This window comes from Scatophagus argus, chromosome 20, assembly GCF_020382885.2.
Source record: "Scatophagus argus isolate fScaArg1 chromosome 20, fScaArg1.pri, whole genome shotgun sequence".
NCBI lineage: Eukaryota > Metazoa > Chordata > Actinopteri > Scatophagidae > Scatophagus > Scatophagus argus.
The window spans coordinates 8,831,386-8,855,647 of record NC_058512.1 but is presented as its reverse complement, the minus strand read 5'-3'; the positions used below and the strand labels follow the sequence as shown (position 1 = coordinate 8,855,647).

Here is a 24,262-nt window from a genome sequence, read left to right as displayed (position 1 = left end):
AAGTTATTTGAGAACCACTAAAACACGTTTCTAATTTGTTTGAGATAAATACGTTACAAAAACATAACCAGCTCAGCACATTCACTACGTAAATACCTTCATTAGAGCCACACTGATAAATTGTGCTGTGTCACCTTGTTGCAGATATTGGGACTGGTATGTCAGTGTCATGAAGATTGTTTGTGTAGTTTTTTGTGTAGATTTTTTTTAAAGCCCTTAAATATCAAGAGTCAATAAACTGAGTAAAATCCAGTATAAAATAACATAATAATAATAATAATAATAACATACATAAACATAATAATGGCAGCTACTAGTCATTCCAGACCAAGTAATGTAGCATCAAAACCTCTGAGTCTAATTAATTGCACAAGCATACTATTTATTTCTTATGACTCCAACTTGAAATTGAAAAGAGTCGTAACGTGACATTTCATCATTTCAAAGCTGAAATATTCTTGCTCTACCATCTTAGAACTGTCCAGAAATGGTTTAAGGGACATTCAGGTTAAATGAGATTGATGGCATGGTCACCACATAGTTGGGAGGAACTTGAAAGCAACATTACTGGGGAGTAGCCTCCGCCTACCCATCAACAACGGGCAGTTGCATGAAGTACTGTTGTCTTTTGTGGAATCACTGCTAAAATATTTGACTGCTGTTGTCATGGCCACAATGATCCAACACAATAGAGACCAGTGGTTTCTGCTCTTCTGGTCACTGATGTATCTTCTATGAAACAGATCTTTTTATCATATTAGATGAAATTGTGTTTGCAATTGTATTCTGGCCAAATTATAACCATAATTTCAGATGGGTAAACAGTAAAATCTGAAGTGTCCCTAGTAATAATATCATAATTATTGTATGCCACTTAAACATACATGTGTGTTTTGACAGATGCAGGAAAAAAACTGGAAGGGCTTTCCTAAAGCATGTGTTGCCTTGCAGGACCTGTAAGCTCTGTTAAAATGTTCTGAGACAGTTGACAGATGTTTTGCTACATTAAGATGATTGTAATGCATTATTTGATTTTGTTCCCTTTTTAATGTGTATGAAAGGCATGAAATCCTATTCTGCTGTAGTCAGCGTAGGTCACAGTGTTAAATCCCAGATGTCCACACTGAGAAAATGAAATGTAATTGTCAATTGTAATTAGCACATTAGGCTTATATAATATCTCAGCTTGCCATATTATTATTTTATGTTATGATTCATTTTCTGGTTTTCTCCATAGGACCAGCGTGTAACAATGCTTAGAGTATGAGCTTGTGTGGTCTTAAACTCGGGTACTTCTGCTCTCCTCCGTGTTCCTTTCTGTTCATGCTGAGTCCCATTGTGCTCCAAAATTGATATTCTTCTCTTGTGTGTGCTTTAGCATGTTGGTGTGTGTCTTTGAATGTTTGTGTTGCTTGTTTTCACCCCCCACCTCCTAACCCTACCCTAACCAAAACCTCAGTAATCCTTTGGGCCTAAAAAAGGAAATCCCTCCACTGTGCCGGGGCCTCCTCTTCCTGGGAGTATGCGCTTGTTGTGTGCCACAACTCTTACAGTCTGCCTCTGTAGAGGCTCTTCAGTCAGTTTACAATGGCTTAAAATGTGTCTTCTTTTAGTAAGAAATTGAAACACAAGTAGTGTATAGTCTGAGAAGATAAGATCTTAAAACATGTGGTATTATAGTCATTTTTAGCCTCAGCTCAACCAGCCATCGTTGGGTCTGTGTCAGTGCAGACTATCTGAGAAAGTAACCAGTTTAATCTCAACTTTCTCTCAAAAACACACACTTGCTCCCTCATGCGCACAATTCTCTACTTCCCCCTTCACCTCCTACTGTGTGAGCGGACCTGAGTGTGCAGCCTGGCATGCAGTTAAACTTCAGTGCTAACACATTGTTCGTCTGTAAGCGTAAATCCAGCTATTGGCAAGCAAGCAAGCTGTCAATTCATTTCTGACTCTGGCCTGATCCCTACAGTTAATGATGATTGGCAGACTTGAATCCTGCACAGTTAACCTCAATTCCTCCACTCCAAGTTTGCTAAAGACGTTTTATATTTCTGCAGATGGATGAGCGTTTTAATTTGTACAGAATGTGGCCCTTGTTTACCTCATGGACATTCAATGTTTAAAAAAAACCCACTTTTTTGCGGGGAGTTGAATGAGAAGATTGACACTAGCCAATAGCTTGTTAGCATATCGTAGCTTAGCACAAAGACTGCAATCAGGGGAAGAACTGCTAGCTTGGCTCTGTCCAAATGTAGCAAATTCTTCCTGCTAACACCTCTAAAGCTTGCTGATTTATCTGCCATGCTTAACACATGCTCATCTCAAATTTTCTAAATAAATAACGTTCTGCAGTTTATTCTTTATATAGCCCTACCCCTGTGTAGCATTCATATCGTGTAATCGAATGCATGCATGCTTGTAGTCCCTCAGCTAAGTTTAAGCCAAATCTTTGAAACGGATCACATTAAATATCCATAAGCTATATGGATGTTTTACTGAGCCTTATCCTGCAGTTGCTACATATTTGTTTATCTTGGCTGCTACTCATCTGTAGTCTCCTCATCTTTCCTGTGGAATAGGGCAGACAGTGCAGCAGTTACCAAAAATTATGCCAGGAACTTTGACTTTGTTCATTAAGCACAATAAATATGTGAATATATTGATGGTCCTATAAAGAATGGTCATTTTCTGTTTTGTCATCTTTCCTTAAAACAACAGGAAATTTTTAATTTAGCAAGAATGTAGATGATGTTGTGCATGGATTCCTGTCCATACGCATTTGATAATGTGGAAAAGAGTAATAGTAGTAGAAGAGTATGAATAGCGTTTTCCCAGTGGCAGTTAGGTTGCTACATTACATTTATTTTATGTGTAGTTTAATGGGCAGGTGAATGGAGGTCGTGGTAGTGAAAATGCTCCATAATCCCTCACTCCGTAAACTCAGCTGGAACGATGTTGTGTGCAAATGGCTCATGGTACGCAGAGGCAAATCTTTGAGAGTGTACAGCGCATGAGTGAGTGTTGCTTTATAGTATAAAGCTATACATAAATATCATTTATGTTGAATTATTTTAGTTTTTTTGTATTTTCGTATAAGAAACTCCTGCTTGGGAGTAGACTTCTTCTGAGCTGGTGGTAAGAAAAAACAAAAAAATAAAAGAACTTTTCCTATAGACTATACACTATATGGACAAAAGTAATGGGACACACCTCTTTATTGTTGAATTCAGGTGCGGTATGGGGATGTTTTTCAGGGGTTGAGCTTGGCCCCTTACTTCCTGTACAGAGAAATCTTAATGGTTCAGCATTCCAAGACATTTTGGACAATGCCATGAGTGAAGGCCCTTTTCTATTCTAGTGTGACTATTCCTCAGAGCGTAAAGACATCTCCATTAAGACATGGTTGGATGAGTTTAGTGTGGAAGAAGTTGAGTGACTCACGCAGAGCAATGACCTCAACCCCATCGAACACCTTTGGGATGAACGAGAATGGAGATTGTGAGCCAGGCCTTTTGGTCTAACATCAGTGACTAACATCACAAAGGATCTACTGCATGAGTGGAAGCTGTTGTAACTGCATGCCATTAAAGTCCCTACTGGTTCAATGGGCAGGTGTCCCAATACTTTTGTCCATTTATGGTATGAACCCATATATTCATTGGTCAGAGTATTTTTGGTTTCAGTTTACTTCTTATAGTCAAGTTTCTAGCAAGGTTTCTAGCTAGCCTAAACCTTGTACCAAATTGATGAACAAAAATACATCTTGCTATTTATAACCATATAACCATATTTCATTTCCACTATACTCTGTTTGAGACAGATGGAGGCAGATCAAAGGGCTAAATTCACAATTCTGTAAACTCACGCAGAGCACTAGGTCATACCGCCACTATATACTGTGGTTCTGGACAGAACTTCAACTAGTTTTGTTTTTCTGCATCAAGTGCCAGATTGTTATAAACAGCATTTGGCTTTCTGTGCAAAATCCACTGGTGTTACATTTTTTGCCCCTCTGTTCTTGTGTGGGCTTCTGCAGACTTGCATGAGCTTGCATGTTTCTGCACAGAGTGGTTTATATTGCATTTCAGTGGTGCAGTCTGTGACTTAAAGCACTGAGCTGTTGAATAGTCCACATCCAAGTGTTTTTGCAGAAGGTGTTGTTCTGAATAGCTGCTTTTTGCTTAGCACTTTTACACTTTTTACACACGATTTCATTCCTTCATTATTTCATTCAAGCACTCAGTGGTAGTTCAGCTGTTATTTTAGTAGATGAGACAACAGTGTGAAAATCAATGTGACACAGCATGCGCACCTCAAACCTCTTCCTTCTCACTCCTCCTCTCTCTGCCCCAGTTACCCAGAGAACGGTGTGGTGGAGATGCGACCGGTGGATGTGCGGCCACGTGCCAGGACCCTGCTGCGGTGGGACCAGCTCCAGGTGGGCATGCGTGTGTTGGTCAACTACAATATGGAGACACCAGATGAGAGGGGTTTCTGGTTTGACGCCGAGGTTCAGTGCATCAACCAAACCTCCCGCACCAATAAGGAGCTCCGAGTCAAGATCCTCCTGGGGTGAGGATCTTCCTTCCTAGGTGGGAGGGTGATGCGTTGGGTGTAGGTGGATGATTGCAGTTTTATTTTCTTTGTTAAGATTATCTATATTTCCATTTTTTTAATTATTATTATGTATTAGTTATTTTTTGCTTCTAAAATTTTACTTCCATCTCCCTGTAACACATTCAATAACACATCTTTTCATCTTTCTTTCTGGTCTTCTTTTGGTGTGTCATCATCGTCATCATCATTGTCTCTTTCTCTCTCTCTCTCTCTCTCTCTCTCTCTGTCTCTCTCTCCCCCCTCCTACCTTCCTCCCTTCCTCCTCCAGGGGTCCTGGAGATGTGATCGGGGATTGTAAAATTCAGTTTCTGGATGAAGTCTACCAGGTGGAGAAACCAGGAGCTCGTGCACTCTCAGCTGCAGATGGACAGTTTAAACGTATGCAGAAACTCATCATACACACACAGTGGAAATTGTGGCAAAACTTGTCCGTGTTGCATTTGAAGGTATATTTTAGCCTGACCATGCTATAAAATCATCTTCAAGTGCCTGTTTGTACATGTGCATGTGCCTGTGAATCCAGGGAAGAGCGGGCCGGAGTGTAAGCACTGCAAGGCTGACCCTGATGCAGAGTGTCGCTTTTGCTCCTGCTGTGTGTGTGGCGGGAAGCAGGATGCTCACATGCAGCTGCTGTGTGATGAGTGTAACATGGCGTTCCACATCTACTGCCTCAACCCACCATTGGCCACCATCCCGGATGACGAGGACTGGTGAGAGAGAGAGCGCGTAGCTCAGCTTTTAACCACATCTTGTGCTTCACACTTAATTTGAGATGACTGATTAATGGTGTTCGGCATGAGCTGAAAGGCATTTAAGCAATAATTAAGGGGTGATAAAGGTTAAAATTGGTAAAAAAAATAATGACACGATGCAGTCACAGGTGTGAGTTTATCGAGTGCAGCAACTTGGTTACTGAGAAGAAGATCCCCACCCTCCATTTCTGTTTCTTGCATGTATTGCTTAATGGATCTTTTTTGTTTTTGTCGTAACTTTCTGGTGCACTTGAATTTAAACTTTATTAAGTTACTGCAGTTGGTGATCTCTCTTTAGGATATTTATTACAGTTTTTTTCTTCTATTCCTCCTGGCTAATTTGGGGAAGCATTTCTCCTTATTTTGTCATGACATGTCCCGTACATCTGTTTATGTAGAACTTTTGTTGCAGCTCACACAAAAAGACAAACAACGACAGAAACTATTTCCTCTTATTCTGCCAGGTACTGTCCCACCTGTAAGAATGACACCAGTGAGGTTGTTAAGGCAGGAGAGAAGCTCAAGGCCAGCAAGAAGAAAGCCAAGATGCCTTCGGCAACAACTGAGAGTCAAAGGGACTGGGGAAAGGTGAGACCCAAGGGTACCCAGAAGTACACCCACACACACACACACACACACACCAAGAGGACTGTCGCTCTGTGAAACTTCAAGTAAATTTTAACAGTCAGCCTGAGGGAACTCCTGAAGTTCCTAGAAGGACTAAGGGGTATTTGGATAAATATCAAAAAATAGTTTGATTCACAATATCTCGGGAATATCTTGAAGAAATTTCTTTACATCTGGCACAGTTGGATTTGAGAATTAACTAATTAGCATTTGGTTGTCTAAAGCTGAGATCTTTTTGCCCATAACACAAGAATTCATATACTAATTATTATAGCACAAATGTCTAACAGGATAAAATTATGATATGATGACATTTTATATCCAGAAGACCAAAAGTCAGCTTCACTGTGACAACAACTAACATATATCATAAGTCATATATATCATGTGCTGATTGCTGGGTTGATGCTTCAGGTGACTGTTGTTGCACCATGTGACGAATCTCTCTATCAGTCCTCTGTATAATAGTCTCTAAGTGAAGTACAGCATGTTTATCACTGGAATCATAGAAGTGCTTTGCTCTTTGGTTTGCTCTTGCAAACTGGTGTGCTCTTTAGTTTATCTTTTGTGTATCTGTTAAATAATTTCGGTAAGCAATTGTTTCCTTTGTGTGTCACACTTGATCAGAGATAAATGGTGTGTTTCACGTCAAGAGTTTTGTGTTCAGCTCTTTGAAGCTCTGTCAAATATTTCCTGAACACACCACTGCTTTGTCTCTCAAATGATCAGATCAGAAGTTTTTGATCTGGTAAATAATCACTAAACTCTACTCACCGTTAGATCAAACTCCCCTGAGTTTATTAATAATGTTGGTCTGAGTCATAGCATTTTTGCAGATGCCTACATTTGGATGCATATTGATATGTTACTGATCATCAAACTCTTCTTGAGTAATCATAAAATGACTAATCAACACTATGTACAGGTCATGGCATCTGTTTTAAGCATACTGTTAATATTTTCTTCAAAATCTCCTCAGTCTTTTCATGGCACCACTCTGACATATTGTGTGGCTTGTTTCCAGCCTGGCCTGGCTGTTTCCCTGACGCTCTGCTCCATGGTGTAATGTGAACAATGCCATTAAGCATGATTTAGCCACTTTCCTGGAACTGCCAATGGAAAATAACTCCTTTCTTTACCAGAATGCTCCCTTTCTCAGTGGACTAATTGAAAACAGCCTGCTTTGTGTGTTTGGGCACATTTAAGCGCTGTGAGTCACACAGCATTTATACTTGCGTTTCACATAATTGCAAGTTTATAGCCCTTGAAATAAAATACTTTTCCGTGTCTTCTCACTTTTGAAATTATTCCTCATCCATTGTCCTCTCAGTACTCATCATAACAGAAATGTGATGTAAGGCATTTGTACTCATATAGTCATGAAAGGTATTTCTGTGCATTCAACTCTTTGTTGTCTTTCTTTATGTGATTGCAGGGCATGGCCTGTGTGGGGCGCACCAAGGAATGCACAATTGTTCCTTCAAATCACTATGGACCCATACCCGGTATTCCTGTTGGAACCACCTGGAAATTCAGAGTTCAGGTTAGCTGATTTTGCGTAGCATTGCAAATCAATTACGTGTAGATAAAAACTGAAACACAACTGAGCAGTTTCCTGTATCTAATCCTAATAATTTACACATTAATGATTACATATCACGCACACTTCAGGTGAGTGAGGCAGGTGTTCACAGGCCGCATGTTGGTGGGATCCATGGGCGCAGTAACGATGGCTCCTATTCACTGGTGCTGGCTGGGGGCTTTGAGGATGAAGTGGTGGGTTTGTGTTTTGTAATTTTTTTACCACATGTGTATTAATCTCTGTTATGTGGATAGCATGCTGTTTTACTTGGTCAGATTGTATGAAGTGGACGGGGTGTCCTTAAGTTTGCCGTTCACTTTGCTGTGGTTACCATGACCTGCTGTAGGACCGAGGGGATGAATTCACCTACACAGGCAGCGGGGGTCGTGACCTCTCAGGAAACAAACGGATTGGGGAGCATTCTTTTGACCAGACGCTGACACACATGAACAGGTACGACAGTTAAAGATGACCTCCCGTCTATGCAAGTTTGATCCCATAGATATATGTTCAGTGTATTGTCACATTGTGGAGAGACATCAGTTCAGGCTGAATTTCTTTTTTAAATTTCTGTCACTTCGTACAAGCTCAGGTGGTTCACATAGCACGATTAAAAGCACTGATAATAATGCTTTCATCTGTAAGATATTTTGGTTAAACCATTATATCCCAGGGCAGGAAGTCAGCCGGGGTCAGCTATAATTGTTGTTCTTTTGGGAGAATAGAATTAACAGTTGAAAAGAGCACAGATTTTTTGACAGTTTCTTTAAACAAATTCACTAGAGTGATAGACTTTTTAACAGCAATCAATAACTGAATATTGATTAACATCCCTCATCCTGAGTGTGACTTGATAAACACCCCCTGTATTGTTTATAACTCTTGAATCCTGACCCCTGCAGGGCATTGGCCTTAAACTGCGATGCACCTCTGAATGACAAAGACGGGGCAGAGTCGAGGAACTGGCGGGCAGGAAAGCCAGTGAGAGTGGTGCGCAGCTCCAAAGGGCGACGCATCAGCAAATACGCTCCTGAGGAGGGAAACCGCTATGATGGTATTTACAAGGTACAGATGCATTTAGATGTAAACCAAGAGATGTGCTAACTTCAAGTGAAACTGTCTAAATTACAAAGACGCTGTCACAAATATGGACCTGCACCAGTGAAATTAAGAGAAGAATGTTATACAGATTAAAGAGGTTCAAGCAATATCGCCTCTGAGCGAAGCACTCAATCCCTGTCACCTCCAGGCTTACAGGACTGTGGCTAACCCCAAAATTCCTCATTTCATTTAACCTGTTTCAGAAGGAGCTTGACTTGGACCTACGCCAGAATACCCCAAATAGCTCTGAATGCGTTGCATTTAATGTTGTTCTGGTTGTGTTTGAATTTTAGGTGGTTAAGTATTGGCCAGAGATCGGAAAGTGTGGTTACCTTGTGTGGCGATACCTGCTGAGACGGGATGATTTGGAACCAGCACCGTGGACACCTGAAGGACTGGAGAGGATGAAGAAACTGGGCCTTGCAGTTCAGGTTAGACTCTTGAGTGTATCGGCATGTGTTGCGTGCACACACACACACACACACACATACACATATCTCCAGTTTTCAGACGTAAAAATAAGAACTTGCTCAAATTGAATACAGAAGCAAACTACTTTTCCTTTTCCAAATAAAGCAGTCCACTCAGTGCTCATGTCTCTCCCTGTGTGTCTGTAGTACCCGCCAGGCTACCTGGCAGCAATGGCTAACAAAACAAAGAAGGAGGCCTGTGCCAGACCGGGTCGTGGCGGGCGAAGTAAGCACTATCCTGGGAGGGGAAGGCCACGGAGACAACGCAAGATCAAGGAGAAAGAGGAGAATGGCGAGGAAGAGGAGGAGGAGCAGCTAATGGCCTGCGTGGATGAAGAAGAGCCACAGAGTAATGGAGAGCAGAAGACAACCAGAGGTAGTGGTGGGTGCTTTTACAGATGAAGCTCAAAGCAGGTCAGACAAGGTGTTGTGAGAAGAGGACAGGTGAGAACAGTGTGAGCAATCAGGATGACTTTTAAATGTTTAATATCCACCAGCGTCTTATTTTGCCCAAGCATACACTGTTTTTCTTTTCTACAACAGCAGCTGCTTTTTTTTTTTTCAGTCTAATTTGTGTGTCTCCACCAGAGTCATCACCAGCGGCAGAGCCTCCCTCTAAACGGGTGAAGATAGAGGAGACGTTCCAGCTGTCAGAGCAGCAGCAGCAGCTGATCCGGCAGGACACAGCCAACAAGAAACTCTGGGATGAAGCCATGGAAAACCTTAAAGAGGGACCTGTACGAATCCCAGTATACTCTGACGCTCTAATACATTTCAGGCTCCTTAATGCTATGCTCACAAAGCCTCTCACACAGCAGCCTCTTACAGCAGGACTCACTGAATGTCACTGATCCCTGAAAATGAAATGTACCTCCTTGGTCTTCAGATCTCAAAATCCCAATGAAATCACTTGTAGTCATTCCTTTCACAGTCTGAAATAACGTTAACATATTTTTTTAACTTTTGTTTTTTTTAAATGTACTGTTCATTAAAAGGAAAAAAAAGGTGTATCAGAAATGATATTTTTCATTGGCTGGAGGGATGAGACAAGGTAAACAGACTTGCATTGTAGCTACATGTTATGTCTTTAGCAGTGATTTTGAAGTACACACCAGAATGGAACTGGACTAAAGTGATTACAGGTGCTTTTAATGTGACTCAGCTCAGTGGCTAATTTTGCGCTTAGCCTGCATGTTAGCAGTGCACTTTTTAAAATTTCAGTTGGACTTTAACTTCATGAACCAGTTTCCTCTTGATTTCACCTTCTCAGAAACTAAGATGTCACTGTTTTTTTGAGTTGGATGGTATCTTATGAAAGTTAAAATGGTAATGGCAGTAATGTATGTTTTTCATGTGTGCATATAAAGAATTTCCTGCGCAAGATGGAGCAGATCTTCATGTGTGTGTGCTGCCAGGAGCTGGCGTTCCAACCAATCACCACCGTCTGCTCGCACAATGTGTGCAAGGTATGTACTGAGTGGATTTATTTTTAATTACCACATCTCAAAATCCCTGTCCTTCCGTTTGTGTGCGAATCTCTTCTGCCGTCCTCTCTCCCCAGACTTGTCTCCAGCGGTCGTTCCGAGCGAAGGTGTACACCTGCCCTGCCTGCCGCCACGACTTGGGCAAAGACTACATCATGACCCAAAACGTGACGCTTCAGATGCTGCTTGACCAGTTCTTTCCCGGCTACAGCAAGGGCCGATGAGGTCAAAATCACATTTATGAGTAGAATTCGTACATACACGCACATTAAGCATCCATTCTGTGCACCCACCTATACCGTCAAGTACCTAGAGCTCCACTTTAAAACGCATTGCGCACACATACTGTACTTACCCACGGGCTAATGTATATTGCATATACAGCCATTTATGTATACAATCATTCATACACAAACAACCTCAATAGGGACTGACCTCATCTGTTGAACTTGGACTGTCTCCATTAACATCACCAGCCTAAAATTCAACCAAGGACATTTTTTTAACCCCCTTACTCCTTCCACACAAAGGCAAACGCACAAAAGGAGTCCTGATTCACACCCTCCTGGCCACCTCATGATATTAACTCTTTTGTTGTTGTTGTTGTTGTTGTTGTTTTGCCATTCCTCTTTGTTGTCCACTGGTTCCACAAATTGACACACGGCACATTGTTTGAGTGCAAATTTCTCCTCCCCCCCGTCGATATCATGAATCAACCGTTAGTCTCCTGCCAACCTGTACACATTTTGTGTACCATGTATGCAGTTTTACACCAAAATACTTGGCTGAGCTGCTTCATATATGTGCAGTATTTAACTCAGCTGGCAAGTAAAGGTGCTAGTTTAATATGGTGTAGGCACACAACAGGACTGGCAATTTTACATGGTTACTGAAGACACACATAACACCTCCTGAACAATTTTAAATATGAGCGAGTAGGTCATGTGACTGACATATGCCCACAGAGTTGCCTTGTAAGTGAAAGGTAAAATTAGGAAAGTATTTATACATGGAAATGAAGCACACAATGTTTTATGCCCTTGAAGCACTTTATCAATGACATGTGCAGCGAACATATTTTGTAAGGTTAATCAGGAGCACACGCTAGCATCCTGCTAGCTGCTCGTGTCACTTGGAATAATGCCATTGCCATGCCGTGAGCTAACAAGAATAGCAAATGTCTCACCAGAGATAAATTTCAGTGCATTTGCAAAAAGCAGAAATTTTGGCAGCTGTGTCTGGTCTATTTGGAGTGTCAGGAGGCATCTGACATGCTCACTGAACAAAACAGTGATCGACGGGCAACAGATTTTATTATGTGGAGTCAAAAACAAAAAACTTCATAAACATACCAAAGACTTGAGGCTGTAGAACAGGTTAGGGGCAAATAATCTTCAGAAATCTGCTTTTAAAAAAGGAATTTCTAGTGAGGAATCATTCCTGAAAACAAAATGCAATATATACTTGTAAAGTATCGCACTCCTGGTATTAAATCTGTACCATAAGTGCTGCTGAAAACTCTTAACACTGTTGAAATCATTATTAAACATTAATCTCCGAACATTCATTGCGCTCGTTCGTGGTTCCACGTCTTCAGTCAGATGTCAGAAACAGTTTTTTTAGATGAGTGCGTTCTGGTATTTCCCTTGAAATGGTCTACCAGAGAAATACTATAATGTTGTCATGGAAATTAAAGATGCATGCAGTGGCCTGTAATGCTTGAAAAAGCATGAGTTGCGCTGCTTGCACAGAAGGGCACGCTGTGGTTGTCCCTGGTGTTACCAAGCAACCGCCATCAAGCAGGACTTTCACAATAAGATGGTTAGCATATATTGTGCTCAGCAGATATTCATCCGTTATTGTTCTTTCTGTCAGATTTAGCATAATGCTCACTGCAGAGCGAGCTCTGGGTAGTCTGGTAAGTGATTGCATAGCCAGGATGATGCGATGTGAGTTATTTGTTGTCACATCACATCCAGAAAATGGAGATGCAGCCGTGTCAATGAGCCTGGAGAAAAAAGGCCATTTATTTCTCTTCCCTGCCAAAGAGCTTTCTAATCGACATGATGGTAATGTGGATTTACGCAATCAGAGGCTGAGGGCTGCTAAAAATGTGCAGTGTTCCTCAATATACAGTCTATAAGCTAGCTAGAAATGGACTGTGTGACCAGTCTGAAAATGTCATGTATTGTTATTCACCAGTAGGACAGCAGCAGATGAATAAGAGTGCCTTGTGGGACAGAAAAAACACTGTTCACTACCGAACGTTGGTATCCAGTGCCCGGTCAGTCTTCTATTGTTATTAACTTGTTCTTCTTAACCAGAAATTTACAGACATAAAATCCTCTTTTTAGGCATTTGCTATTTAAGCCGAGTTCTTGTATGGCTGCTTGCTTTAGACATTTAGCACTTCTTTTTTAAAATGGAAAAGCGTTTTGTAGAAAAAAAAAAATCATTGTCCTGAAGGGATTTGTTCACTGAAAAGTGAGTGGCTTTTAGTCGTTATGGAATATGACCAGCTGTAGTGAGACAGGGAAGGGGGGGTGGGGGACACGACACACTTAGCAAAGGGTCCCTGGTCTAAATCCAACCCGGGCTGAGGTGCCTCAAAATCAGGTATCATTTTACCACTAATAATGAAAAATATAAACAATACCCGTTAAGAGTACAGACATTTCACTGGTGTATATCACCACAGCACATTTCATTAGTTTTATTAATAGACTATTGAATGTGTCAGTCATCATCATTTGAAGTTCCAACCAGTTAAAGTCATTAGACTTTAGACTTTAACGGTTGACTTTTAGAAAAAGAAAATACCTTTCAGCTTGAAAACAAAACAACCGTTAGGACAGAAGACACGAGGCAATGGACCTCCCATGCTTTCATCCGTCCAAACATTATAGGTTTGTATTCCAGAGAGAGAGGAGAGAAATCTGAGGTAATACCAAAGTACACCTTAAAGCGAAGCGGCGTTTTTGAAACAAACTGGGAAAAACTGCAAGCGGAAACAGATGTGTGTGGTTCCAAAGGCAGTGTATCTTTCGAAATGAAAGTAGTTCATTTATTTTGGACATGCTGAATAACACAGGACACAGTTTATAAGGATTTAGAGAATGTGTGACATATGAATAGTCACCTGATGTGATGCAGTGAGCCTAAGTTTGGGATAGCGATGTTGTCTGGCTACGTTAGTTACATTCAGTCACATCAGTGTTTTCACTTGTCAGTCATCAGTAAATCTGTCAGACATCGAGGTCTGTGTGCGCTAAATGTGCTGCCTAAAAACAAAACAGAGGCATTAGGAGCTTACTTGTTTCATCAGATCATCAGGCCTAACACAACATGGTCCAGAACTGATCAGCAGTTACGAATACCCTGTTTAAAGGTTCTCCTCTTCAAACTTAGAAATATTTGCTTTCCTCAAATGCGGCAGACCAAGAACCCCACAACTTTTTAATTCTCTTACAACGCGTTTGAACAGAGCTCAAGACCATTTCTTGACTATTTGTAGCTACTTTTGTATTCTTCCTTTTTCATTTATATTACCCATTAGATTCAGCCTGAGTAGTGAGGAACACTATAAGAACACGACCACAGCAAGAAAGGCCAATGACATAATCTTATAGAATGTGGCTTCATGTCCTTTATACTTTGTTGTAGTTATTCCCCAGATAGTTTTATTTTATATATTACTTTTACTATGTAACAATGTACACTGCACCCATACTTTTACTTACTTTTACTACTCAATTTCTGAGTGTTTTCTAACGTGAGCGAGTGTCAGATTTGCATCTTTTCCAGTGCTGATATGGTACTTAAAAATGTTCAGGGTTGGCAGGTCTGATAGGAACTAAAACAAAAACATCCCATGGAGAGCAGCAGCACAGTCTCTGCTTTGATCAGTGATCTGGACATGGAATGTGCTCAATTTCAGACCGTGCGTGTCTGAAATAGTTTCAACTCTGGAGTGGGCTTAGTGGGAAAATGTAGCCCTCGTTCATCGACACGATGTCGTTCACCTGTAACAGCCTTCAAGGCAAAGCCATGTATGGCGCAGAGCCGAGCTGAGATAACATGCTGCTTTATCACATCAGTTACTGTTCTGTTCCGATCAGAAGCGAAAGCTCTCTGTCTGATCCCGACTCGGTTCTTACCGTCACTTCCCCCCCACCTTCTCTCATTGGCCGGCTGTTTGTTTGTGGTGATGTCCTTGTTTCTATTCAAACATTCAGGATTTCTTTTTTCTTTTTTTTTTTATTGTTATTCAACAACATGCAAGTACAAATGCTACTATGGTCTTTAAAGCTAACTGTGATGTGCATTACTTCCACTGTTGCTCAGTCTTGTTCAAAGATTTTTTTCTTCCTGCATTGACTGGCAAGCTAATAGCTCTCGTTTCTTTCTCCGCTGTGACCTTGGCGCCCTCTCCTCTCTTTCCGTAGACTTCTGCCCCCCCCCCACACACCCCCCGTGAATCTACAGTACTAACAATTTTTAGACGTCTTGTGGAGGCTTGGCTTCAGTGCTGTGTTGTTTTTTTGTTTTTTATTGCACTCTGTTGAGGAAAATAAAAAGTTTGGAAAAAGTTGCATTTAATTTTCCTAGAATGCTTACTATGATCTATGTCTGTATGCCATTTTTCTACCATTTTAGTTGATTCTCTTCTACTTTAATCATTAGTCGTTTTTATGTGGCGACCTCAAACATTTGCAGCATATGCCAGTCTGAGGAGTTTCATTGCTTCATATTGTGATCTGAAATTTTATACATGTCATAATACTTGATATGTACCTATTAAATATTTGGGTTCCAGAAAAAGCTGGCTGGCTGTTTCCTTTTTGTCTTGTGTTTGACAGATATCTTGAGGCTAATGGCTAATTAGAGGAGTGATGCTAATGTTACTGTAATGTAATGTTAATGTAATGCACCGAACAATTAATATCTAAAGTGCTCAGGCAGACTATTTCCACTCCCAAATTAATTTACAGTGATGCTTATCACAACTCTCTGACGTTAGGCCAACTTATTACTAGTTGTTTTTATTTTTATACGGACTACACTGTGTCTACATGTGGCAAGAACCAGGGTGTCACATGAACTTGGACCGCAGTTTGAGCTATGCTGTCACTTAAGAATACACTTAAGAATGCCATGTGGTGTGCCATTGAAAATAGACCACACATTACTATATTATTCCATTAATTTCAGTCTATTCCAATTAGACAGCAATAGCCTTTATAATTTGGAAGACATTTTCACAAATCGCAGCAGTAAAAGCACAGCTGAAAATAATAAAATCAGCGATGACCGAATTGCATTTAGCTGCTTCAGTGTCATAGTGCTGGCATTGTGCACACTGGCTTACATGGATACAGAGCCATGGTTAATGTAATTAGCGACACCTGTGCGTTTCCTGTTGTGGTATGTCAGAATGGCTGCTGTGAAGACAAAGAAGACATGAACCTGAGAATGATTTTGTCCTATCCAGACAAGCAGGTGTTGCTTCCCTTCCTGCAGACCCTCCCAGGTGTTCCGAGTCATTTCTTATGAATAGCAGTTCTGGAAATAGGAGATTAAAAGACAACTGTATTAATCAAAAACATACACCACTCAGCTGTGAAACATTGAGCACAGTCTGTACATGTACAAAAAAAAAAAAAAAAACGTTCCAAGTAGACAAATTAAGTAAACTCACCTGTGTGGGTGAACCATGGCCCTCACCATCGTATTTGCTTGTATAACAACGCATCATACAGTTATGTGTGCTGCAAATGCAACTTTAAAATGAGCTGTTGAATGATCCTGTGAAGTTGAGGGTCCTGTGGAGCCTCCTGGTGGTACGAAGACGCAGGATGGGTTCTGGATGTCGGCCCTGCTTCTCTTTTGTAACTGACCTGATTTTCTTCAGTTGTCAAACAGATTGAGCAGCACAGATTATGCCAGATGCTAGTTGAAGTATAAACCAAATGTGCTTTAAAATACAGTTGTGGGTAACAAGATTACATATAAAATTAAAAAACAAATCCCTACATGTTTACAGCTTTTCTAATAAATATCTTTAAAAAAAAACAACAACTACCACACAGCACAACTCTGGTAGTTACCGCGGAGAATAATGATCTACCCCAGGCTCCATGCTGGAAAACTGAATTAACTCACTGGCTGAATATTTAATTGAAAGAAAATAAAAGGAAAAAAATTTCTCCAGCTGAGCTCTTAATCAGGTTTTCTTTCTAACTGAAAGCAAAGACACGACAGTTTAGTTTAAATGTGTCGGTGAACAAATACACACAATAAACAAAGCCTTATCTTTCTATTTGTTTTATTATCACAGAAGCACAACAGGTACCACTATGCAGGTGAACAACAAATTCAAATCTATTGTGAAAAAAAAAAAAAGAGTTAAAAGGAATGCAAATCCAGGAGAAAAAAAATCCAATCATAATATCACAGCATTTTTTTAACAACCTCAAAAACAAAAATACTACAATATTGTCAGATAAACATGACAAAGAAGCAAAAGCACTTTGGATTATTCACTTTCCTTTCACTTTGTACCAGTTCACTCATTTAAGGATCTTTAACTTGAAACTGAAGCACTTACATCAGACATGCATTCATCTTTTTCACTCCAGCTGTAGTCTAAACTGATTCACTATTCAGCTATGAAGTACCAATTATTGGGGATGTCACTCATATGTAACGTTTCAAAAAATTTTTAATACTTTTAAGAGAATATTAGTGCTACAAAACAAAACTGGTCCCGCTGAGATGTATTAATAATTCAATTCAGACAGAAAGCGAATGTGGTCATTTAGCCAATCAAAAGAAAGCTGGAGTACCCGAGTGTAAACCTGATGACTTTTTTTTTATTGTACATTCAAGAAATGAAGAATCCTCCACCTTAATCTATCATAAAAGGAAATATCAATCAAAACAAAGACTTGACAAGAAATGAAAATTATACCAGAACTTAACTTATAGCTATGAGAACTGCAATATGATTCGAACTCCAAAAAACAAGGGTTCCCTCATTTAGGTGACAACAACAATTAATATTCAATGAAAATGATATAATAAAACACACAAGGATAGATGGTGGAAACAGGAGATGCACATCTTACATATTCCCTTGAACACAAAAAGCATGGGTGAAATGAATACTCGCATACAGAGCGCTACTGTCGAGGGTTTATATGAGTAAGCTGGGACATTATGAACAAACTTACAATGGGATGAAAAGGGGGAGTAAGCAGGGGGGCTGTCCAAAAGGGCTACTCTTCATCAGAGGAGTCCCTGTCAAAATTGTAGGCCATGAAGAAAACGTCGGGTCGAGGCGGGACGAGGGCATGGCCCGGTTTCACAATCTCAAAGCCCAGGAAACTGAATGTACGCACCAGTTTAGCTAGAAAAATAAGGTAAGGACGACAGACGTTACAATGCAGTACCAGTTACAACACACAAGGCTTATATAATTATATTGTCAAAGCTGTCTGGATGTTCAGAACGAAAAAGGTGCGCCGAGAAAAACAGGACTGTTAGCACATACCACGATCATCTCTGTTCTTGTAAAAGCAGACAAACACGCTAACGACTTTCAGATGTTCTTCAGCATACTCCAAGAGAGCTGCGAAGCTGGGGGAGGAGAAGGCAGCTTTGGTTAGAAAACAGAAAACAAGTGTCTTAACACAAAAACACAACTGGATGAAACATTCTATTAAAAAAAGGAGAGTTATCTGATTATTTGAGAGACTTTGTATTAAAATATTTTCCCCTCAGATGTTTCAAAGGTGGGCCGACCTGAATCTCTAAAATCAGGCTAAAAATGGAGAATAACAGGTAATTCAGGATTGAAAACGTGTAGGCTCTTGAATTTCCCTCGGGATCAATAAAGTTTCTATCTATCTATCTATCTAGGTCGCCAGGGTGCAATCACCTCTCCATCATCTTAAAAGTTTATGTGTCTGTTTCTCTTTCGTAACAACAGCCTTCGTAAAGACACAGGGTTTTATTCCACTTGGGGTCTTTCCTCTTGCAGTATGGCCTTACCTCTCCTTGCTGCCTTCAGGAAGAGGGTCAAGAGGTATCTCCACATAGAGCGCACTGCTGCTTAGGACAGCATCCCACTGTATTGTCTTGGTAACGGTGGGACGACTTTGGAAGTGGAGTATCCTGGGGCGACCATTCCCTGCTGGCTCCTCCGTTACAGTCAACTTTCGGTCCTGGAAGCACAAATATGAGTAACGAATGGATGACATCAAGTGAGTCACTGTGTCACGTAGATAGTATACTTCTCTCTAACATCCAGTTACAATTTAACTAGTATGACAGTGTTGCCAAAGCAATTACATGCACACATGAGCCTCATTATCCTGCCTGCAACTCTGGTCAAGCAGAAAAACTCAGCCTACAAATAAACTGAAGAATGTTTCACTGCTGAGTGGATGACTAAAAACCTGGGGCCTTCCTCCTGCTGTGTAAACAGACTGACACTGTGACACCGTGTGACAGGAAATTGTTTTAGACGAAGGGAGCGCTCTATTGTTGACACATTTCTTCATTTGAAAACAACAGCTCTGACTACATTGCAGCCACAAGCCCGTGTGTGTGTTTCTAGACTTACTGAGTAGAGCGGCCGAGCTGAAGGAGTGTGATCCCGCGTGCCATTCCCTCGCCCACCTGGGATCTTCAGGGGTGGGAGAGGGGCATCAGGAGCACCACAGAGGCCCCGGGCCGCGGGTACTACTACAGTGCAGGGACAGGCTGGAGGGGAGAACAGAAAGAGGACACAATCATAACACTGCAACAGAACAATCACAAACCACAGTGCACCTTTCTGTAATTAGACGTGTATCTTATATGTGGTTTTGATATCATGCTTTATACGACTACAGCCTCAAAGACATGTGGGACATGGGACTCAACCCAGGCAGACATGGGCTTTGACCAACTTTGCAATAGTGTGTCGAGAAGAATGAAAGCAGTTTAAACAGATTTTTACATCAGGTTTTATTCCTACAAATGTGGAGCATGTTTGTGTTGCACTGTGCTCTGCACCAAAAAGGTCAAGAGGTCATTTGCTAAAAAAAAAAAACAACACAGACACTAAGAGCATTACAATACTGCCATTTGTACTAAAGGTATGCTCCTTTGTTAGGTTACAACTGATTAAACTTGAAGATTTACGTAAGACTCAACGTGACATCTTGAACTTTAGAACTCCTGTAAACCGAGTCGGCATATTTTGAGATGTACTTTGATACTCCACACCAACACATATATCTTGTTTTCCAAAAATCAAAGCAGTGAATACACTTTTAAATGTATCACTGACAAACTCTTGACTGTGTACCATAATGTAATACTGATTTTTAAAAAAAACAAACTCTGGAAACAAAAACGTTGAGTGTTTTCTGTTTGCCTTAATAGCAATAAAATGTACCATTATTCAATACTCAAAGTTTTCCAAGCTGTAAAATGCATACTTGCTTTTAACTGCTCAATCCACAACATGGATTACACAAACAGGCCTCGGTGTTCTTTCAAAACAGACTACAGTTATCCCCAAAACAATGGCACCGTGTTTACGAAGTTGTTAACTAAAACATTTTTAGAGTGGTGCACCGACACAGCAGGATGCGGTGAGAAGCAAACAACCAAGAATATTTGCTGCTAAAAGTACAAAACCAAACTCTTATTCAACTCAAATTTCAGTGAAGTTAATAGAAACAGTGCAAGTTAATCTCAGAGGCTCCAACACTGAATGTTCACCAACAAAATGTTTTAAGTAAATATACCGAGTACTGTTACCCGGTGCACATAGAGGTGCTGACCGTGCCCTTCAAGTGTCCGATTTTCATACAAATCAAAAAATAAATAAAAAGATCTTAAAAGGGCCCAAATTAGGGCTGCAATTTATCATTATTTTTATCAGCAATAAAATGAAATTAACTTTTGTTTGCTTGTCCACACTCAATAATCAGAAGACATCAAGAAAGCAGCTCATCCCGAGAAGCTTTACTAGTGAATGTTTGACCTTTTTTTCTCCCCTTAAATTAAATAATTAATTAATTACCAAAATTAGGGCCGCCACTAAGTCAATTTGTCTGAAAAAAGTATTCATTATAACCTCCAGCATCTCATGATGATATTTTAAATTTTGCAAGTTTATTTTCTAATTCAACTAAAACCCCAAAACATATTTAGTGTACTATCATATCTGACAAAGAGAAGCATCAAATCCTCGTCTGAAAATGAACTGTTAGTATAACAAAGCAACAGACAATAAATAAAATTGGGCTAATCTTGCAAACGAGGCCTTCTGTAAATTCATCATCCACAGCCACTCACTTTGGTTTCACTTTTTAATACAAAGGCTTTGTGAGACTGTGACAGTGGCCAATAAAATTATATCAATTCAGAAAATTAAAAACATTAATCTGTCCCTCCCTGATGGTGATCTATCCGTATGTGCCACTGCATCTCCTGTCTCGATGCTCGTCCAGTTAACTATCGGTTGCGTAACAAACCACCTGACTTCGTTGTCAGCTCATGGCGTAGTCAGAAACGTGCTCACCTGACGGCTTTGCTAGCAGATTTTTGACGCTTAACTGCTTTATCTCTGCCTTTCCAAACCTAAGTTGTCTTGTTGTATGTGGCGAAGGTGTACGTTGTTTAACATGGGCTTTTCGTCAGATAAGCTGCCAATGTTACTCACTTACGTTACATTCAATCGGAGTTGTGGGCCGTAAACTAACAGTATTTTTCGTTTACATCGAAGTCGGTTTGTACTTTAAATAGCCTACGGTGAGAAGATCGGAGACAATCCTATTTAAATCCTTTGGCAACTTCCAGTTTATGTTCTCCATTAACTTAGTTACTTAATTAAATCAACGATTTATTGACATTCTCCTTGCCAAAACCAATGATAACCGTATTAAAATATTGATGCCAAATCGTTATCTGGCGCAGTCAACTACAGTTACGTACCTCAAGTTCGCCTGTGATCGAAGCTAACATTAGCTAATGTTGCTCAATTTTTCTCCAAGTAACTACCAGTAACGTTACCCAGCTTTAAAATGACATTTTTAAACATAATGTTTTATTTATAGTTGTCATAAAACACGCATATCACGTATAAGCTGTACATTTAAATTTAAACGCAATGACTTCCGCTTTCTGTGCTAGCTAACTTAGCTTAGCCACCCCTCCCCCACGTCACGGTTTTCGTTAACGTTAGCTCGGTGAGGTATTTTTCATTATTTACTTACTTCCCAATCATGTCACAGATACCACTACTCAAGTCCGCCATGGTAGTAAAAGACTGCCTTTTTCCTTCTTTCTCGCGAGCAAAACAATGACTGTTTAGGATCCGCTGGAGGTTGGATTTTACCATCCGGCCTCGGGTAGAGACACGACGGGCTGACTGCTCTCTGCTATGCTCGGATGGGTAGTGGCCGGTCTAAGGCTCCGGAGATGGTAGAAAACGGAGGAGTCAAGTCACTCACAATTAAGAGCATGCATTTCCGTTTTATTGACTCCAATATAAAGGTTGGACGACAATGTCAACCAGCCTATCCATTCTGAAACTTTTTTTTTTTAAACTTGGTCAATTTATTAATTTTCAATTTATATGAGAAATAATGAGGCTTGTGGTAAACCCTATTTTAATATAATGTATTTTACATATGATATCAGAAAAGGATAGAACTGCAGCCAATAATACACAAAACAAGTCACAAGTTCAAGGGATCCAGCAACTACACATTTTTGACTCAAAAATGTTCAAAGATGTTCTGACTGAAAAATACTGTAATTCTAGGTTCAAATCTTGACCTATTGGGTAATGCTGCTGCAAACTGCAAGGATCCTTATTTCCCCCATTAAAATTTAAGAAAGGCTTTTATTTTGGAAGAGGAAAACATGATTACAGCTAAGCCTAAAATGAACTTATATGTAGCTTCACACTAACGCTAACAAGCTAACGCAAGCCAGAAAGGCTAAAGATGCTAGTGAAGAACATGACCGAAACTTCACCTAAAAGAATCGGCTGGCCCTGACCTGTGACATCGGATGATATTTCGAGTGCTGTCACTAAAATAAGTTTAATATTTATGTATTACAACTAATATTAATATAAAACCAACTACGTTTCCTTCCTGATTATTCCCTTTAGCAAGGCGATGCCGAGCCGAGAAAACAAACTCGTTATGTTAGCCGCCGTTAGGCTAGCGGCTATGTATTTACATGGAACTGTCTAATGGAAAAGTACCAAGGACAGAGAAACACTTAGAACAAGAATACCGCAGGCTTATGAGTTCCACAGAATTATTTAACAACCACTGCCACCATATTTGATCTCAGTTTGTCACTTTACTTGGAAAATGTGTAATTCATTAGTTAATTATGTGTTAGGCGTGTATGCTGTACAGGAATTCTGCGACATTTGTTATTGGTTATTTCTATTTTCATGCTACTTAAATTCACCGTCCATTATATTTCAGTGGAAAAAGTTTTACTTATTACTCCCCTAGGCCTACAATTATGTTACTGTAGATTTTAACAGTTAGTATTAAACTAATCATTATAATATATAAAGCAATCGAACTTATCATCGATTTGACCCACTAAAACATTAAAACAGTAAGTAAATGTTAGCGATTTAAAAATGTAGCTTCTAAGGTAACAATCATGGCTTTTACGGGTCCATGCCTTGGCGATCCAGGTCTGAATTATGATGGCCTTAGGCTACACTGGATGGCGTTCAAGCAAAACATCTCGCCTGCTTTTCCCATGTTGTCCACATGATGGCGACAAAACAGCAGTGTAAACCCACAGTGTCAAATCACGTCCTAATCCCAGCTCAATGTTGAGAACTGGTGATGAAAAATGAGGAACATATTCAATATAAATCTTAACATTAAAATGTACTTTTACGCCCACTACCTGCTCGCTGAAACTGCATATTATTACAATAAACCAAAGAAAAAAACATTGCAGGTGTTTGTTGACGCTAGGCTGATGTTAACATTAAAGGAACGAGGAAAACAATGGGTGGATAAAATCCGGCAAAGCTTATTTTTTTATATTTTTTATACCAAAATAATAGAAACACGTTTCAACACACCTTCCAATACCCACATAATGCACATTATAAACACACGATTCTTCCATATTATTTTTGAATATTTTCAGTACATTTTGCTGATGATGCTTCAAATTTGTACTTGTAATTTGCACGTAGGGTATTTACTTGCATTTTAATATTTTTCCACTGCGGTATTTCTACTTTTACCTTAATCTAATTTTTGTTCTTGTTTTAAGTCTCACAAGCGTAGGATTTATTGCAGGGCTTTTCTGTTGTTTTGCATTGCTGATACGGCGGTTCACTGGGTTCATGTTAAAGGACTAGTTCGACATCTTAGGAGGGGCATTTATTCGCTGTCCTGGAAGGTATAGGATGAGAAGATCGAGATTTTCCTAAATGTTGAACAAAATCTGCCCAGTGGATAGATAATTTGTTTTTATGCTCTTACGGCAGAATTTATGCGTAAACGATGATTCAGCATCGTCTCCTCTCCTAGTATTCATTTTTCAAGCGCTTTGGCCCGCCCTCTGGATCAA

General features: G+C 40.1%; 2 protein-coding genes across 3 annotated transcripts in view; one reads left to right on the top strand and one right to left on the bottom strand.

The window, feature by feature from the left end:
- The window catches only part of LOC124051534 (E3 ubiquitin-protein ligase UHRF2-like), a 28,695-nt gene extending 13,238 nt beyond the window's left edge, over nt 1–15,457 (top strand). The window contains exons 4-17 of one of the 2 annotated variants that reach the window (XM_046374987.1): nt 4,357–4,575; nt 4,889–4,998; nt 5,144–5,330; nt 5,837–5,960; nt 7,435–7,542; nt 7,671–7,775; nt 7,928–8,034; nt 8,484–8,646; nt 8,976–9,113; nt 9,300–9,534; nt 9,741–9,889; nt 10,520–10,618; nt 10,714–10,861; nt 15,082–15,457. In XM_046374987.1, the coding sequence (XP_046230943.1) occupies nt 4,357–4,575; nt 4,889–4,998; nt 5,144–5,330; nt 5,837–5,960; nt 7,435–7,542; nt 7,671–7,775; nt 7,928–8,034; nt 8,484–8,646; nt 8,976–9,113; nt 9,300–9,534; nt 9,741–9,889; nt 10,520–10,618; nt 10,714–10,860 (1,891 nt within the window). In that variant the 3' untranslated portion in view covers nt 10,861; nt 15,082–15,457. Of the gene's footprint in view, nt 1–4,356; nt 4,576–4,888; nt 4,999–5,143; nt 5,331–5,836; nt 5,961–7,434; nt 7,543–7,670; nt 7,776–7,927; nt 8,035–8,483; nt 8,647–8,975; nt 9,114–9,299; nt 9,535–9,740; nt 9,890–10,519; nt 10,619–10,713 lie in introns of both variants that reach the window. The other variant, XM_046374988.1, reaches the window with a different exon arrangement.
- A 1,487-nt stretch (nt 15,458–16,944) lies between these two features.
- Nucleotides 16,945–22,116, bottom strand: oaz1b (ornithine decarboxylase antizyme 1b). The gene is given in 6 exon segments (XM_046375540.1): nt 16,945–18,044; nt 18,189–18,274; nt 18,689–18,861; nt 19,263–19,349; nt 19,351–19,402; nt 21,910–22,116. Coding segments are annotated over 6 exon segments (654 nt in total). The 5' UTR covers nt 22,035–22,116; the 3' UTR covers nt 16,945–17,913.
- Nucleotides 22,117–24,262: the final 2,146 nt, after the last annotated feature.